The 18,987-nt window shown below is 41.9% G+C and overlaps 1 protein-coding gene across 1 annotated transcript in view; it reads left to right on the top strand.

Annotated features, from left to right (window-relative positions):
- The window catches only part of LOC144530144 (syntaxin-binding protein 4), a 103,910-nt gene that overhangs the window by 83,387 nt on the left and 1,536 nt on the right, over positions 1 to 18,987 (top strand). Inside the window, exons 12-20 of the mRNA XM_078269592.1 lie at positions 1,462 to 1,550; positions 6,705 to 6,801; positions 8,009 to 8,136; positions 8,610 to 8,702; positions 9,300 to 9,365; positions 9,723 to 10,019; positions 15,946 to 16,062; positions 18,376 to 18,419; positions 18,521 to 18,651. Of these exons, the coding sequence (XP_078125718.1) occupies positions 1,462 to 1,550; positions 6,705 to 6,801; positions 8,009 to 8,136; positions 8,610 to 8,702; positions 9,300 to 9,365; positions 9,723 to 10,019; positions 15,946 to 16,062; positions 18,376 to 18,419; positions 18,521 to 18,651 (1,062 nt within the window). The remainder of the gene's footprint in view (positions 1 to 1,461; positions 1,551 to 6,704; positions 6,802 to 8,008; positions 8,137 to 8,609; positions 8,703 to 9,299; positions 9,366 to 9,722; positions 10,020 to 15,945; positions 16,063 to 18,375; positions 18,420 to 18,520; positions 18,652 to 18,987) is intronic.

Raw genomic sequence — 18,987 nt, 5'->3', positions numbered from 1 at the left:
CAGACACACAAATCTGGGACAGACAAACTCATCAAATTAATATTAGGCATTGGCTGCCTGCCCTCCCCTCTCTCAACGTTTTCCCTCACTCTCGTCTATATTATCATCCACCTTTCCTCCACTCCTCTCTTTTTAATCATCTGCTTTTCATCCCCCCCACCCAAACACACACATTCACACACACCTCCCCTTCACCACAACCACCCACTTCCACCAAAGCCACAGAGAATATCTGTCCATCCACTCTGATATTGCAGATTATCCAATGATATTCTCCTCCTGTTGTTTGTTCCGTGGCCTCACATACTCTCTCTCCTCATCCTGTTTAAAGGCCAATATCTCATACAGATGCTGTATTTTATACATTGGGATATTTTGTGCCAGAGGCATTATGTTTTTGGTTTGTCAGTCCGTACGTATGTCCCATTCTCGTGGACACAATATCTCAGGAACGCCTTGGGGGAATATCTTCAAATTTGGCACATACGTCCACTTGGACTCGAGGATGAACTGATTCAATTTTGGAGGTCAAAGGTCACTGATCTCTCAAAGTGTGTTTTTGGACATAACCCAATCATTCCTACACTAATTATGAAATTTCACACAAACGTGTAATAGGATACAATGGTGAAGTGATGACATTTTATACCCAAAAAGTCAAAGGTCAACGTCACTGTGTCATCATAATGCCATTATTGAATGCCATGGCTCAGGAGCAGAAGGGGAGACATTTGGATACTGAGTTGGTGACACTCATCCTGAAACTGCTGATTGTTTTGTTATCTTCTGTGCTGCCGGGTTGTAGATGCGCGTGAAGCATCCATGTTTCGCCAAGAAACACATTTCATATTTCATTAAATTCCTTCAAAGTCTTCAGTGCACATATTATATGAGTCTGGACAGACATAGATGTAGGTCTGGGTACCGAATACAATACTTTTTAGGCACCGACCGAATTGGCTCTAAAGTTTTGCGTATCGAAAAATGCCTCGTCATTCAATACCCAGTTTCAATACCTAAGGAGTGAATCGCATCGGCGTCAGTGAGCCAATCAGCATGCAGCATGCTTCTACCCAGATCTAATAATGTCTGTGATTGGTTTTCTAACGTTACACGTCGTAGAGACACGCAGGAAAAACTCGACGTTACACAGAGACGTAGTAGGAGATGATAAATACAATTGTGCTGTAATGTTGTAATTTCTTTTTGTTTCATAAAATTGGTATTGAAAAACAGTACCGTTTAGGAACCTGTATCACTTTGATACCGGTGAACGATACCCAGACCTACATGGGCGTAAACTGCAACTTGACCGGTTGGCAGAGGCGTTCAACTGGAAGCCAGTAATTCTAGTTTCATACAACTCCTGACTCCTGGTCAGTGCTTTTCCCCTTTGTCTTACACAAAATCAACCATATGTTTTCATTTGTCTTCTTCTTCCTCCTTTTCTCCTTTCTCTAGGTTCAGCCAGCCAGAGGTCACCAACGGGGGCCAAACCTAAGATAACACTGGACCCCTACATACGCCTCAAATCAGACAAGTTAGACTTGGTGAGTCTTGTCCTCTGGTCAGACGGTCTTGAGCCATGTTCATCTCCTGGTTTGTGATGCAAAGCATGTGTGGAGTGGTTTAGTCAAGCTGTGGGGCGTGTGCTCCTTGATTTAAGTTTATTTGCCTAGGGAAGTGCATGCTCATCCACCTTTCTCCATCTCTCCCTGTGATTAATCTTCCAGTGATGCAAACCATGTGTTCATGCACTAGTAGGCAGTGTGTGGAATGTAACTAAGTACATTTACTCCAGTACTGTACTTAAGTCCAAATGTTGAGGTACTTGTACTTTGCTTGAGTCTTTTCTTTATTTTCATGCCACTTTCTACTTCTAGTCCGTTACATTTCAGAGAGAAATATTGTACTTTTTACTCCACTACATTCATCTGACAGCTTTAGTTACTAGTTACTTTACACATTAAGATTTCTGCACACAAAACACACGTAGTTTATAAAATCTGATGTTTTATTCTAAATGAAACTAGCCAACAATATAACGGCCTACAAGTCCAGCTGAAATGATTAGACCATTAAACACAACAACTGTTTGGATTTACTTTTAATACTTAAACTACATTTTCCTGATGATACTTACACACTTTAACTTAAGTAACATTTTTTTGTTGTATTTCATGTCAAGTTGATTTAAACAAAAATTCAGATTTTACAAAACTATGGCCTCTAGTTTCACAGTGCTAATTGAAGGATTAACACTTTTTGTACAGGTCAACACTGCTAAACTGGGTGATCCTGATGTGATGTCATGAGGTTCATGGTGGCTATTTACCACTGTTTATCATGCGTGGGTAACCTGTCAATTACATCTCAGAGCAACACAGAACATACATTATCACAATTGCGAGCTTTAACATAAGCTGCTTTAAATATGTTAATACTCATTTATTAATTGGAGAAAATGACAGCAGCCATCACACACACTCCTAAAACTGCTTAATATTCAATTTAAAGGTCCCATATTGTAAAATGTGAGATTTCATGTCTGTTTTTATTATAAAGCGGAGGAGGTGATATATAAATACTGCAAAAATATCAAAAGGCTCAGTCCTCAGCACGTCCATATGTTGTGATGTCACAACTATACTATAGAAAGGTAGAAAGTGCCTTTACAGTCGTTCCCCGGCTGCAATGACGCAGAGAGCAAAGAAACGCTGACCTGTCAGAGCAGACTAAGCTTTTTCAGAAGGGCGGCTTAAAGATACAGATGCTAGAACGGGGCGTTTCAGACAGAGGGTGAATACTGGTATATTCAGACAGACAGTATGAGAAAAATAATAATTATTTTACATTAAAGCATGTAAACATGTTCTAGTAGAAACCCGAAATACAAGTATGAACCTGAAGATGAGCATGAAATGGGACATTTAACTCTTAAATGAAATAAACAATCAAAACATATTGAAAGCGTACTGACCTGGGTTTCCACCATGACTGTAAAAGACTGGCTCCCCAGTGAGCAATGCTAAAAATCCTGGCGCATGACTGAACCCTAAATGCTGTACACAGTCCCTTTTTATAAAATCCAACCATTTCATGGAGGCTGAAATCATAGCTGTAATGAACAATATGCTGATGACTATTATCAGAGCCTTACCAGTCGTGGGGCTAAAAAAGGAGAGGTAATGGAGTCATTAGATGTCAAAGGATTCATCCTCTGGGGACCATTATTATCCAAACCAACATTTAATGACAGCATGGCCAGTATTGGTTAAACCCAACATGTTCTTAATGAGCTTTTATTATTCTCTCACTGGGTGTTTTGATGATGGGGGTGGAGAGCACTGTCTAAGGTGTTCAGTTGGGTTTCAGAGCTTTTGGTGACTGTGCAGAACATAGCTTATCCACAACCTTTTTTTCATACTCATCAAAACATTCAGAGAGCCCTCAGGATCTGTATGGAAGACTTTGCATTCAGCATGTTCCTACACTTGTTCATTTAGGGTTTTTATAGAAACTCCACGAAGCAAACTTACGCTGAGGGTTCTTCTCTTTCTGATTAACTTGCTTTTTCACCCCCAAGCTCTCTCTTCATCTGATTATTGATCTCTCTCTGCTTGCTTTATCACACTTGCGCTCTTCATCTGTACATTATTTCTACCCTCTCAGCACATTCGCCCACTGCGCCCCCTCTCCCTGGCCTCCAGCTTCTCTGCTGATTATCTCTATTTTCATCTGCTCTCTGTTCAGTTTTGATTATTATTCAGCTTTGATATTAATTTAGCTCAGCAGTAGTTTCATCCTAATTTACCAATTCGTTAATGGGATTAGAGTTTAAATGTTGACTGCAGGCATAATTCTCTCACTTGATCTGTTGGCTCCTTTGTCAAATTGAGAGAGGTAGAATGATGATGGCTACTTGGACAGTACAGTGCCTGTTGAGAACGTGCCTGTTGGGAATGGGTCGATTGCTGGCCTGTGGTGTTGCTGCTTGCAGCTTTCTCGAGAACCGCTCATTCACACAAGCTCACACTCAAGGACAATTTATGCTTCTTCTTCAAATCGACGCCAACGCTACGTAAATGGGTACGTGGAGATACGGACCCTACGCTCGGCCGTGGCTTGGTAGCGTTGCATTTACCCCCGACTCATTTCCTGGTTCTCCTCCTCTGTAAACAACATGAAATCAAGGAGAGGGTTACATTTTCCTGCTACAGATTTCCCACCGCAGTCAGAAAGAACAGGGGAGACACTTTGTTTCTGTCATTATGACTCTAGAGTCGCTACTCGCTCCGAAGCTAATCACCCTCACTCTCTCACTCGCTCTATCACACACTACACACACACACACACACACACGCCGGCCCTGCTATTCTCTTAAAGAGATCGACGCACACACTAACGCACATGTATAAACTTCAGGCCACTTATGTAGGCTACAGAACCATAAATCAAGCTTCATACAGCGCTTTTGTGGGAGCTGAGCAATACATGCCATGACATAGTTGCGTCCGTCTCCTAGCAATGCTAGAGTATACACGTCATTTGCAAACAGGTAGCTAGCTAGTTTGAGTTTGGTAGAATGTAACATCAAGGGGGTAAACTTCTCCTCACAACGCATAGCTCCTATGGCGCCATTTTGATGCTAACAAGCACTCTTCTATCTTTTCTTTAATAGAACATTTTGCACAGAACATAGAACATGTTTTGAACAGATAATGGATCACTATAAAATAGAACTATATAAATTACTCCTGGTGTGGGAAATTCACACACATCTAAAGTGCAATGTTAGAACCATTTCCTTCTTTTCACATCCAATAACCAACTAAAAAAAATGTGATTTGGGTTTTTGGTGTCGTCCCTCCACGCCCTACTTTTTCCTTGCAGGTGTTGCATATTGCAAACTTGTTACCTTCTGCACACACGCTGAAGAATTTCCAAACAGCTGACATGTTGCAGGTTAATTCACGAGGTTCCCTACATGTGCGAGAATAGCGCGGACACGCGCTTCACAACCGGCCAATTCCGGTCACCGGCCGGTCTATCAGTGCATCTCTAAAAAATAGGCAAACGATTGTGTCATAACCACTTTCTGTCACCTAGTAGAGGAATTACCATACAGTACAGGAGAAGCTCGCAGGCAGTTTCCACTTACATTAGCTGTTTAAGTTTAATTACTAATGTTAACTAGCATTTTAGTTAGCAGTAATTAGCCTGTGTCCATGTTATCTCCTTACATATACCTACGCTCTCCATCTCTGCAAGATTGGGAATGATTGAGATTTCTCTTGGCACAGCTACCAGAAGACTTCCAACTGTCAGACAGGTTTGAGCAACCAGTCTGAAAGTTGGCGTCACATCTACGTCGTCTCTCTCAGTTGGAGGCTGCTCAGTAACGCTCAGCCATCACCGGAAAAGTGCTTCTAATATCCTTCACTGGTCTCCGTCCAGAGCAACGGGATCTGTTGGTCCATTATATACTGTCTATGTGTAACATCTATAATCTCTCTCTTTCTTTGTGTGTGTGTGTGTGTGTGTGTGTGTGTGTGTGTGTGTGTTCTACTCCAACCCGCTCCTGCAAACATTCTGACCAGTGGTGGAATGTAACTAAGTACTTTTACTTAGGTACTGCACTATACAATTTTGAGATGCCTGTACTTTACTTGAGTATTTCTATGTTATGGTACTTTATACTTCTAGCTACTCCACTCCACTCTATCTGGCAGCTCTAGTTACTTTGCAAATTCAGATTATTAATACAAATTATAAATATATATATATATATATATCGTCTTCCAGAACAAAAACCCACAAAATGACAATAAATTCAGATAAAGTTCTCTGAGAAGTTGATGAGGGAAAAGCTGCTGAGATCAGGAAGACACCACAGTTAATGGAGGCACACAGTAGCTGTCAGTTTATACACAGAAATATCCTTCATGAAGATTCTTATGTTTTAGAGAGGTGTTGATTTGACTCTCCGGCTATTTTTGGAGGCTGAAGAAAAGAAAGAGGCGTTTCTAATATTTTTTCTAATATTTTGTCCAATGCAGGATATGAGAAAAATATGCGATAACGATATTACCTGCAATAAATAGATAATAAAATGTACTCCGTTCTGCCCTTCTGCTGCTTTAAATATACTGCTAAAATACATCAAATTGCTTGTTCAATTAAAAAAAATGAAAGGAAAGAATTTCAACATTAATGTATTGAACGCTATAGTGTGTATATAGTAAATAGTTACATTTTAAAGTGCAGTTTTGTACTGATACTCTCTTTTTTCAACTAATATAAAATCCCTGAGTGTCTGTTGCATTGTGTATTGTGCAAGTTGCGATGCCGATTTTTTTTTATTGTGCAGCCCGCTGCATAGTCCTTCTATTTGAGTGATGTTGTAATAACAATAATAATAACAATAACTTCATTTATATAGCACATTCCAAAACAAAGTAACAAAGTGTTTTTCATTAAAAACAACAATAAAACTAAAAACATCTACAGGATATACGGCAGTTTAATAAATACCATGAGCTGAAAAAGCCAAACGATAAAGCTGAGTTTTAAGTAGACCTTTAAAGGAGGGACAGTTTGTCTTCCTGAGATCTTCAGGCAGGGAGTTCCACACCTTTTCAATGCAATGGCACCACAGTCAAAATATCCCTCTCTCTGTTTGTCTTTGTGTCTCTGTCTCTCAGGCTTTGTCCTATCTCGGGTTGGATGTCACAGAAGAGAAGAGGAAGAAGTTGAGACAGAGTCTGACAATAGACCCACAAGGCACTGTGGCCTATGGAGGTGAAGCACACACACACACACACACACACACACACACACACACACACACACACACACACACACACACAGAGACACAGACACACACAGGTTTGTGGCACTATCTTTGTGGGGACCCGTCATTGACATAATGCATTCCCTAGCCCCTTACCCTAACCTTAACCATCACAACTAAATGCCTAACCTTAACCCTTACCCTCACCCCAACCATAACCCTAATCCTACAACCAAGTCTTAACCCTCAAACAGCCCTTTAACCTTGTGGGGTCCAGCATTTTGGCCCCACAAAGCTGTCAGGACCCCACAAGTATACTGCACTCCCGGTTTTTGAACCCCACGAATATAGTTAAACAAGCACACACACACACACACACACACACACACACACACACACACACACACTTCCAGTTGTGTCAACAGCAAGGTGAAATATCAGGGTTGAAATCTTGTCAAATCACAGACTCGGTGTGTCACTGACTGCTTGAGTCACCTGGCTGTGGTGTCACTTTGTGTGCATGAAGCATGAAGCAGCTCTGTGTCTGTTTGTAGCCAGGCAGACAGTCAAAGGGCTCCAGACCTGTAACTCTCATTTACTACAGGAGCTGCTTCATAAATGTTATATTATGTCATGATATTTGTTTACTACTAATACTAATTACTAGGGCTGCACAATATGAGGAAAATATCTAATTGCGATTATTTTGAGTGATATTGCAATATGGTTCACGATATTGGAGGGAACGATCATTTTTGTATCATTACTCTCATTGTCATTGAAAAATATTTAAATAAAAAAATTATAATTGTGATTTTTGCGCGGATCTGTACTATTGTAGGATACAGTGTGTAGGCTGGGGTGTCTCTGCAGCAACACAATACTTCATTCAAAATGGTTTGACAACATATTTTGCCCCCCCCCCCGCGACTTGAATATTGCACTAGTCCATATTGCGATTTCGATAAAATCATGATTAATTGTGCAGCCCTACTAATTACTAATCTAATATAGAGCAAGTAATGCCCCACATCCACCACATCATAACCCTAACAACCCCATACATGACTAAATCAGCTCTGATATATATCCAGTATAAATATAACAAATTGTATTTTATTTAAGTGAAAGCATTTTATTATTTGGTGTTCTGGTAGCCATGGTAACTCTGTCATCAACAGCATTTTGTGTCTGTGCTTGTCTGTTGCCTCTCAGACTTGGTGGAGGCCACCCGGAACATTTTCCAGGAGGACCTGGAGGAGCTGGGTTTAGGGGCGGGTCCCTTCATGTTTTCCTATCACGAAGCCGCTAGTTTGATGGACACGTCCGCCTTCCACTCCCCCGTGAGCAGTCCTCACAGTCTCTCACATGCCAGCACTCTTATACAGATTACAGTGAACAGATAACAGACTGAGACAGCCCAACCTGTAAAATACCCCCAACATCCCAAATGGCCACCTTTACACAGACTCACGTGTTGCTACTGGTAACAGATGTTGTGTATTTTGGGCTACTGTGGGATCCGTAGTTGAGATACACCTGATGGATTGTATGTAACTTTAGCTTCCGTTGTTGGTGTAAAGACATGCTGTTGGGCTAATAAAGGGTTAATATTCCGTCATAGTCCGAGTTATGATTGGTATATCTAGTAACATGAAACAGTGAAGAATATACCAATACTCCTCTAACTATTACTAAAGAAAGGAGAAATAGAAAACACATATAGACACAAAGTCATAAACATAACTGTCTTTTACATGTACTGTGTGCGTGCATCTGTCTGTCTGTCTGTCTGTCTGTCTGTGTGTGTGTGTAGACATATGAATCAGAGTGCAGCTACAGCAGTGAGGAGATGGAGCAGTTTCAGACGGAGGTGAAGCAGCTGCAAACCCAGATGAAGCAGCTCAAGGTGAACACTCACACAAAGTGTCGCTGGATGATAAAGCTTATGCGACAATAACGGTTTTTATCAAAACCATTGTAATTTACTCAAGTATCTGTCAAGGATGCTTTTGGTGCATTTCAGCTCAGAACATTCGAGTTACACTACTGAGCCAGTAGGACGCAGAGTTTAACTTTATTTTCATGCACAACCAGCACACAGCTCTAAAATGAGCTGTATGTTTGAACATTAACATTGCAATCCTTCAGATGTCAGTCCTAGTATGTTCCAACACTCCCTGCAATATAAAAAAAAAAAAACTTTCACTGACAAAAGCCACCAAAAATGTTATTGACCAGTTTTTAGTGAAAAGCAATGCCATCGCTAAGTGACAAAAGCATTGCACTTCCTGTGGCTGCTTCATAATAAAAGCTAACCCATGGTTCAGCAGTTGAATGCTGGTAATTGTTATGCAGCAGCTGTTGGAAAGCTTGGTTTGCACATATAGCTCTGATACAGCTGTGTAACAGAGCGATCACTAAAGAGCAAGACAATTAATGACATCACAAACAATAACACTTAAGTGCATGCATCCCGTGCTTCATCTGCTGCCTTTCTCGGCAGGTGATGCTGAAGGACATGGAGCACAGCAAGAAAAGCCTGGAGGAGGAGCTGCAGAGGACCTCCGAGGTGTGTGGAGACATGCTGCATGGCTGTGTTATTAATAGTCAGCTATAGAAGTAAATTATGGCATGCCTGGGTGGCTCACCTGGTAGAGCGCACGCCCCATGTACAGTGCCCTGGTCCTCGTTGCACAGCTGCAGGTTCAACTCTGACCTGCGCCCTTTTGCTGCATGTCATACTCTCTCGCGCTCTCTCTCTCTCTCTCTCTCTCTCTCTCTCTCTCTCTCTCTCCCCTTTAATGTCTAAGCTTTTCTGTCAAATACAGGCCTAAAATGCAAAAAAAGAGAGTCTAAATTAGGTTGTATTCAACACGTGGCCACATATGAAAGTATTTACCGCTGAACTTTCTGTTGTCTTTTCCAGAAAGCATGTCTGACTGTGGAGGAGAACGCCCTTCTGAAGAGTCGTCTGCAGGCAGCCGGGGCAGAGGCTGCGACCGGGGCCGCAACCAGGGCCGCGACCGGGGCCGTGACCGGGGTGGCTGGGGCCGGGGCGGGGGCCGCGGTGGCAGGAGCCGCAGTGGCCGGGGCCGGGCAGCGGCAGGCCAGCAGTGCAGAGCAGGACTACGAGGAGGTGATCCAGCTGCTGGAGGCTGAGATCAGGGACCTGAAGAACCAGCTGGCCAGCAAGAGGCAAGCACGAGGACTGGAGGCCACCAAGGTGAGTCTCAAGACACTATTTCTAGTTGACATTGTTTTCCTGTTGTTACATTTCCCAAGGGAATATTGTATTTTTAACTCTGTTGCATTAATTTGAGTGCGTAAATTATTAGTAACTTTGTAGATTTGGAATTTATATACAAAACATGTAATCAGCAAATAAATGACATACCAAAAGTTCTATAACATTTATGATGCATTGACCAGCTGCACCATTAAAATATATATATTTTAATTAATAATATATTCAGTATATAATAATAATCCAATAAAGATACATATAATAATTTAACACTCTGAATAAGTATGTCATAGACTGTAAAAATACAGAAGTAGCATCAGTGATGTCACCCATTGGTTTGTGGACTGCCGTTTTGAAGCCAGGTGTTTGTATTCTGGCCGTCGCCATCCTGGTATTTTGGAGCCAGGAGTGACCATATTTGGACAAGAGGGCAGTCTTAGCGGCGGAGACCCTAGCTAGTTAGCCTAGGACCCAGACAAATCTGCTGAGCTCAGGTCCAAGGAAGTGACACTGCTGTTTGGAGTCTTTAGGACGTAGTTTTTATTTTCATAAGTAGGGCTCGCCTATAGCTTTTGGACTAGTCCACGACGTTTCATTTCTGGGAAATTCTGGCAGATGTCCCTCATTTTTGGCCGGATGTCCGTCCCCTTCCTCTTTCTTTGTGTTGGCGTTCTAACCTCCGGTGGATTTGTGAGGACTATGGTTAACTGCTCCTCAGATCTCTGCAGGGTAAATCCAGACAGCTAGCTAGACTATCTGTCCAATCTGAGTTTTCTGTTGCACGACTAAAACTACTTTTGAACGTACACATGTTCCACCAAAACAAGTTCCTTCCAGAGGCTATTTAGCAGAGGCACCGTGACTCCGTCCGGTGCTTAGTGCCGCCTAAGACAATTGTGATTAGTTTAAAGAAATGCCAAGAAACCAGAACATGTTTTTTCTCACATCCCGGAATGCTGTGTGGACTAGCCAGACCTTCCTCCGCAGCGCTGTGGAGGAAGGTCTGGCAATGCAAGACTACTTTTGGACTAGCAGCTTGAGATAGCAGGAAGAGAAGGAGAAAGGGACCTTTTACTTGTTGGGTGGATTTGTTTTCTTGAGAATGTGGTCACACAATACAAAATGTTTTCTTACTGAGTTGTAAAATTATTATAATCCATAATCCGTTTATTTTTTTGTGGTGAGCAGGAAATTCTCAGTGATGTCTCTGTTACATATGTTACTGAAAAGCAGCAGATTTCTTTAATTTTCTTCATGTTGTTGAAACTTGTTAGAGAAAACACAAGCCAGCCAATCACAGCTCTTGTTGTCCCCACGCAGTATCCCGTACACGTTGTGAAACGTTACAGCGGCTATGTGTGTTGTTTAAAATCTGTCTGAGCTCGTTTCTGTTGGGTGGCATCACTTTGAGCACCTGTATCACCTGCAGGCTCTCCAGCTAGTATGGACCGAACAATAGACTGTGCAGACATGAACACTCTTCCTGCAGATGATGTTGTGTGGGATTTAAAAAGCATTGAGCCAAGCTTTTCCTTTCTTCTACTGTACCCTCCCTCCATCCTCCGTCAGAGCTGCCGGCGCTGCAGCAGCATCAGTGTGCCGCAGCTTTTCTCTGTGAAAACACATCAAGCTGCCTCTGTCCTCTCCAGCAGCCTGCTTTGATGAAAAGACGGCTTTGTATTTATTTCCTCTGGCTTTCAGGCTTACTGCCTCAGTACCTGTGGCTTATTATCTCAGGTAGTAAATCCTGCGGTGGCACACTGGCATACATGTGCATACATACGGTGACAAAGATGATAAGAGAATAATAGAAATGAGGAAGTGTTTGAAACCTCTTCAATTACACTAATGTGACTGCTGCTGAGTATGTGAGTTTAAATACATATTTTGATCAACCGGAACCTTCCTCCTAACCCTTTCTTCTTTCTATCTTTTATTCCTTTTTCCCTACTTTATTTTTGGTCTTTGTTACCCTGTTGCTTGTCTTTGCAGACCATTCTTTGTTAAAGACCATATCTAAAGTTGTTAATTCTAAAACCTTAGATCTGTGTGGAGTAAAGAGACTGTAATCTTCCTCACATTAGCACCGGAAACCAACAGGAATGTCACATTTCCATCACAATGTGTCACATGGTTTTGACTTTAATTATGTCATGTCATTGTGTCCTCTTCTTCTACAATGGTATAATCGCACCAAACTAGAGAATTGGCTCCACCAACTGTTTATCTCGATAAACCAAGTCCTTACTTTCACATAACGGTAGTGGATGCATTGCATTAAATCACATTTTTGCTCATTTTCTTCTGTAAATTTAATTTAAAATGTCAGCAACACTTGGATGATAACCTGACTAACGATGTTGCAAATGAAAAGAAATTTCACAAAGTGATGCCTACATATGTCAGTTAAACTCAATGAAAGTTCATGTCTCATGTCGACCAAACATCCACACAGAATAGTAGTTATTGTATAAGTACATCTACTGTACACGTTTATTGAAAGAAACTTAGGAACAGGGTTCGGATATTGCATTTACAGAACTGAAGTGGGTTCATATATTACACACTTTATTGTTGCTGTGCAGGGAAACCACAGTGCAGTTTCACATTAACAATCTGTGTTTCTCCTACGCTGCTGGGTCCGTCGGCAATGGGGCTACGAGCCGAGCTGGCACTAACGTTACTCAGCTTGTTTCTTTGAGAACATCAGGTCCAAACATCTGATGACATAAATCCTATATCCGGTTCGAATATTGAGTTAAAGGGATATTTCACTGTTGGAAAGATGAATATATCTTTAAATTGGGTCACTTATGTAGCAGAAACGTGAATTTGAATTTGTGAATTGGTGGCTTCTAGGCCGAGAAAAGCCAGAAAATGTGTTTTTGGCTCATGTGGATGAAAGACACCAAATCCCAGAATGCACTTGCTTCGCTGCTTTAGAGTCCACTCCCAAGCCACGCCTACCGTTTACAGACAGACAGTGAGACGGTCAACTCAACTCAATTGTGTTTTATTGTCATTTCAACCATATACACGAAACAACGTTTCACCGTGTCTCAATTGGTGTTACACATTTAAAATATATAAAAACGACATTATATAAAAACATACAAAACAAGCTACATTTAGTGCACACACATTATAGGCTCCGTAAAGTTCAGCTAACACATACTAGCATTAGCGCTTGGTGTAAACACCGAGTATAAACACAGCCGTAAATTTGCGTGGAATGTAGAATGGTCGGCATTTAACAGTCACAAACTCCACCAGCAGTTAGTTGGATACAAGCACCCCCATTTCTGCACAAGTCCATGTTAACACAGCCCACCTCCACTAGTCTTACCTGGCGACAGAGCAGCAGGCCTGGTAGCTGGATAGTCTGGTACACTGTTGTTCAGCCACAACAACAAAAACACAGCAGTCTCTGAACTCGCCTTGGGAGTTTCGTTGAAGTTGGATGTAGTCCAGTTTGTTGTCTAATGAGCGGACACTTGCAAGCAGGATTGATGGAACAGGTGGCCGGCTAGCGTTAGCTTTCCATCTAGCTGCTTTCCACTCCTGCACACCGCTGTCAAGGTCCCTTTCACCGGCTAGCGGCATCGGGCGACACCACAGGCTGAGGTGTGGTCTCCGTGGCAGGCGAAGCTCGCATAGTGTCGATTATTCCGTCTGTAATAAAGTGTCCTGCATATTCTCCGATCTGTACCAATGTATCCCGGTGGTACACATGTGCGGTAGTTTGAATGCACATAATTGTTGTAAAAGTTTTCTGCTAAAAAGACGGAGCTCCCTGTTAGCGAAGCTTCATGATGGCTGACACTCGTTTTGCTTCGGTAACCTTCAGGTAAAGACGACAGTCCAACCCCCTACGGGCGGGTTGAAAACATGCAGAAGTAGCTCCTACTACTGGCTGTAGTCTATTGCCTCTGGGCAAAAAATCTTCCGATGATGCAAAAATCGTCCTTTTCCGTCATCGGGAGATTTTTTCCAGACCCACAATACAGAGATCTCTCGTCTCAGGGGGACATGAGGGAAGGAAGCACGGCCATTCAAAAATACTACCGTGTTTCTACTGATAAAAAGCTTAATGCTAAATCGGTGAAGTATCCCTTTAAAGACCACCAAGACCTAAAAAGTATATCATGAAAATGTGGCTTAAAACTAGATAAAGAGTCCATTTCTGACAGCTTCTGGCAGACAACCACAACGCTGACGCATACTCACTGACAGGCGACCAAATGTACCGGAGTGTTACCTTGAATAACATGACAGATTTTTTCTGGGTTTATTATAAACATTTGGAATAATGAAAGTACACAACTCAACTAAATATATATTCACAGAGCTTTAAACAGGGCCATTTTTCTTTCCATCATTTTTTACAGGACAAGTGCCAGGTGAGGTCAATTGTAAATCACAAACAGAGTTGAATGAACTCCCTCCAGACCCGGGGCCTGTTGCACAAAAGTAGAATGAAGAAATCCAGGATAAGTGAAAAAGCGCAGCTTGACTTAGTGTGGTCCGCTCATCGCGGCTTAATCGGTTGCACGTTTGCCGAGCCAGGATGAGAAGGTGAAGCTATGTCAAGCCAGGTGTACATAGGTGGGATAAGTGCACGTCCACGGCTTTCTTAAATAGACCACGGTATCGATCAGAGATTTACTGATGCAGAAATGGAGAAGACGCGTGCGCATATGTTTAACTCGCTGAGCAGCAGCTGTTAATAGAAAATTACGAGGAGGTGAAATATTTAATATGCAAAAAGGGAAATATGACTGTTGTTATCAGAGAGAGAGAAAAAGTCCAACAGACAAAACAATGCGTAAGGATTTAAAAAGATCTACTTAGGGCCTACTAGTCACTCCACATTTTTACAAAGTTTTAATATGCTTGTTTTGTGTTGGTTTTATTGCTGTATCTGTTTTTATGTGCTAAATGTATTGTAAAGTGTCTTTGAGTAGCCTGTAAAGCACTATATAAATAAAATGTTTTATTATTTAGCCTACTTTGCCTTGAAAGTGAGCAGAGGGAATTCATGTTCCTCGGGCAATTTACCCTAAAAATAAAACCTTATTCATAATGAGAGAATATGTTTTACAACCATGTGCACAAATCTATATAAGCTATAATTCTAAATATCTTTCTACAATTAATGTTCATACAGAAAAAACTAGAAAAAGAAGTAAGTGACTTCAATACACACTGTAAGCATATCTGTAAAACAATATAGCCTATTATTCATGTTTTTTTCTCACTCCCAAGCTCCAAGATGCATGACAGCACCAAAATAAAAAGATTAAGAAGCTTTGTGGCATTCCAACACATTCTCACTCCCATCTCGTAAAATACGGACGTTTGGTCAGGTGCCATTGTCGTCGTTATTGACGCTAAAAGTCTCCTTTAGAGTCCACTGCACGGTGTAGGAGGATCCCCCCGCCTCTCCATGTTGCACGGGGCATATTCACGGGGAGAGCAGCGGAGGAAAAGCCCCTTTCCTCCGCATTGTCCCACTTTATCGCCGGTGCATGTGCAACAATTTCTTACCATCCAAACAACTGCAATAGTAGGATTTAAATCAAACTTGTGACCGCAGTAGTGACAAGTAATGCATGTTAATAAAAAATAAAGCAGAACACATTCAGAAGACAACGGAATAACTGTTAAACACCTTTATTTCGGATCAGAGCAGCAGCTGATTTAACACATCAGACTCCAGGATTAATCTTAGCCCGGCTGTTAGCCTGGCTGTTAGCCTGCTCTGGATCCAGGATAACTTGAATATCCCGGCTTAATCCCTTATCCTGGTTTTGTGCAACAGTCCCCAAGTTCTCAGTGATTGTAAACGGCTGTTAGTGTCTGTTCACACACTGTGTGTGTGTGTGTGTGTGTGTGTGTTGATCAGGAGGAGGTGCTAGATCTGAACAGAAGGCTGACGACTATCGACTGCCAGCTGAGGAAGTCGGAGCTGAGCAGGAAACACCTGGTGATCTCCAACAGGAAGCTGCTGGGCTTTGCACAGGTAAGACTTTAATTGGACGCCCTCACATTAAAGGGTGATTTCTTTTTTTTCAACCTGGACCCCATTTCCCAATGCATGTGTGTCTAATAGACTAATCATAAATCTTTAAATTTGGCCCACTATTGAGCGAGATCACAGTGACGAGCCGGCATGAACCGAGATGCAATGTAACCTAATGGGGCAATAGGCACCCTTGATTTTTGTCTACTAAAAGTGATTTGTTTTTCCACTGACAGGCTCAGATTGTTACTAAAAGTGTCTGACAACATTCATAAAAAAGTCATAGTATAGAATGTTGAAAAGAGTGATACAAAAGTCATAGTATAGTATGTCGAAAAAAGTCATAAAAAGGTTGTAATATAGTATGTCAAAGAAAGTCTTCGAGAACATGCAAACTCCACACATTAAGGCTCAGCCCAGACTGGGGATGGAACCAAGGGTCAGAGTCTGCAGTGCCTACTTGTTGGTGTTAGTTGGAACAGTGCTAGCCGCTGAGCCACTGTGACACCAAATAAACTACATTGAAAACAGTCATATCATAGTATATCGGAAAAAAAGTGAAAAAAGTTGTAGTATAGGTTGATGAAAAAGTCATAAAAAGTCATAGTGTAGTATGTTGAAAAAAGTGATAAAAAAGTCAGTATAGTATGTCGAAAAGTGCTGCTGAATCAGCATTCACACAATTAATGACCTAATGGGGCCTGTTCTGACTTGGTATTAAAATCCGATCAGAGTGATTGGATCACAAGTGGACAGCTCTAAGAATGTGTTTTCACCTGTCTGTAGAATGCGTCTCCAAATGTGTCCTGAGTGACCACCTGTGATGGGATCTCACTTCCCCGCTCTATATGCAAATAAACACATACTTAATTTCTGTTTGCATATAAGCTGGTTGTGTGTTTATAAGGTCAGTTATTACTTTCACATTAATCAAGTAAAATATGAAAAAGCGCTGCCTGTGTGCCGAACATAAACTGTATATAAAAGGATGCCAACATAAGGAGATGTACTGATGTGGACCTTTTGCAGGAGAAAAAAGATGTTTTTCAAAGTCTCTCAGTACGTTTGTATCTTCTAACGGAATCTCTGTGGTTTGAAGTTTAGTCATGCTTTATTTTACGTTTCATGTTCTCTTAGGAGTCCCAATAAGTTACTGCTGATGAAGCCCCAACATTTCCTGATTTTGCTGCTTCATAATAAAAGCATTGAAATTCCAAAATAACGGAGGACTTTTATTGTGAAAAACTTATAGCAAATGCTACCCTTTCACAGCCACTGCTTTGACCACTCATTTCAATGTTAACTCCAGTTTTGTAGTAGCCTAATGTCCTACCTTGATGAATTCGGGGACGTTTTATGAAAATAAAAATAACGTTATTTTCAAGGCAACAGCGCCGCAGAGAGCTCGAGACAGCCAGGCATATAATAGCAGGCAGCATGCAGGAACAAAAACACAGACACACTAATAACAGAATATGATAATAACATGGTTTTTGTGACATGACAAATACTTTGAATGAGTAGGCTAGCCTACGTATTTCCACTCACACTTGAGTAGGCGGTCTTTAATGTGGACACAGGACACATTTCCCGTTCTCACTGCTATTAGAATATGGACACATGCGGCCTATACCACCTCCAAATGTGTTTTTTGCGATCCGATCTCAATGCGTCCTGAGAGTGTTTTCACTTGTACTTAGAGCTGTCCACTTGTGAGCCGATCACTCAGGACGGATGTTAATGCCAGGTGAAAACGAGGTCATACACCTGCAAGACCGTCAGTAGATGGAAACGGACTCAATAACAATCAGCATGTGTTCCGTCACATCTTAGAATCCGTGCAGCCTGGGACACTGCATACACTGGATTCAGCACGCAGATCTGAAATACCACCAAAGTCTCAAACATCCCCATGTGTCCCCTAAACTGTTATGGAGGCAGTCTGCCACCCAGTGGCAGAGAGACACTGCAGCTCTCTGCAACATTTGTCTTACCTCCCTGACCCCTGCCCTGAAAGTCCATTTTTTGATTTTTAAGACAGACCTACAGACAAAAAGTGTTTTTTGCATGAGGCCCAATGCCCTGCTCGGGTCTCCCAGGTTTACAGGAGTCCCAGTCTGCCTCTCATTCAGACCTCTCTGGAAACATTTTATCACCTTCTCCCTCTTTTTGTGACTTTGAGGTATTTGTTCAGGTGTCACATGTGAAGACCTGACTTCTGTCCTTGTTTAGTGTTATTAAAAAATATATACAGGTATATATATTGTCACAGAAGCTCCCATAACTCTCTCCCTCCATTATCTCTGTCCTCAGAATGTCCACAAAGTGCTGACGACACCCAGCCTGTTTGACGGCGGGTAAGAGACTCTGAAAATCATGTGATTAGTTAGCCACAGCTGTGCCATCGGAGTCCTGCTGTAACACTCTCCCTGTGTGTGTGTGTGTGTGTGTGTGTCAGGAGCAGCAGGTCGTCCCCGGCCACCGACAGCCCTGACACCCCGTCCCCGCTCCCAGACCCCGCCTTCCAGCTGGCTGTGGAGGCCAAAGAGCTGGTGGCAGGAGCCTGCTCCCCCACTGCTGATGACAATGGTACACACAGCAATACACCATTAATCCTTTATAAACTTTATAACATATAAAGAGATGGTTTGGAGTAATTTCACCCTAGGCTGCTTTGCACCTTGACCTCGAGCCAAACAACCCACCATAAGCTTTTTTCCCTTGTTATAACGTTGGTCGAGTTAGCGTCAGCTGGTTAGCTTAGTGCAGGCGCTAATGGATCCACGTTTGTATCTCGTAAATGACCCCACTAATAATGCCCGGAATGGTACCAAACTTCTACAGTAGTACAAATGGTTTCTGTACTTATAAAACGAGGCATTAGAAAGTTTGTAACTACACCAGAAGTATATTTAAATAACACTT

This window comes from Sander vitreus, chromosome 15, assembly GCF_031162955.1.
Source record: "Sander vitreus isolate 19-12246 chromosome 15, sanVit1, whole genome shotgun sequence".
NCBI lineage: Eukaryota > Metazoa > Chordata > Actinopteri > Perciformes > Percidae > Sander > Sander vitreus.
This window is presented reverse-complemented; position numbering and strand designations above follow the sequence as displayed.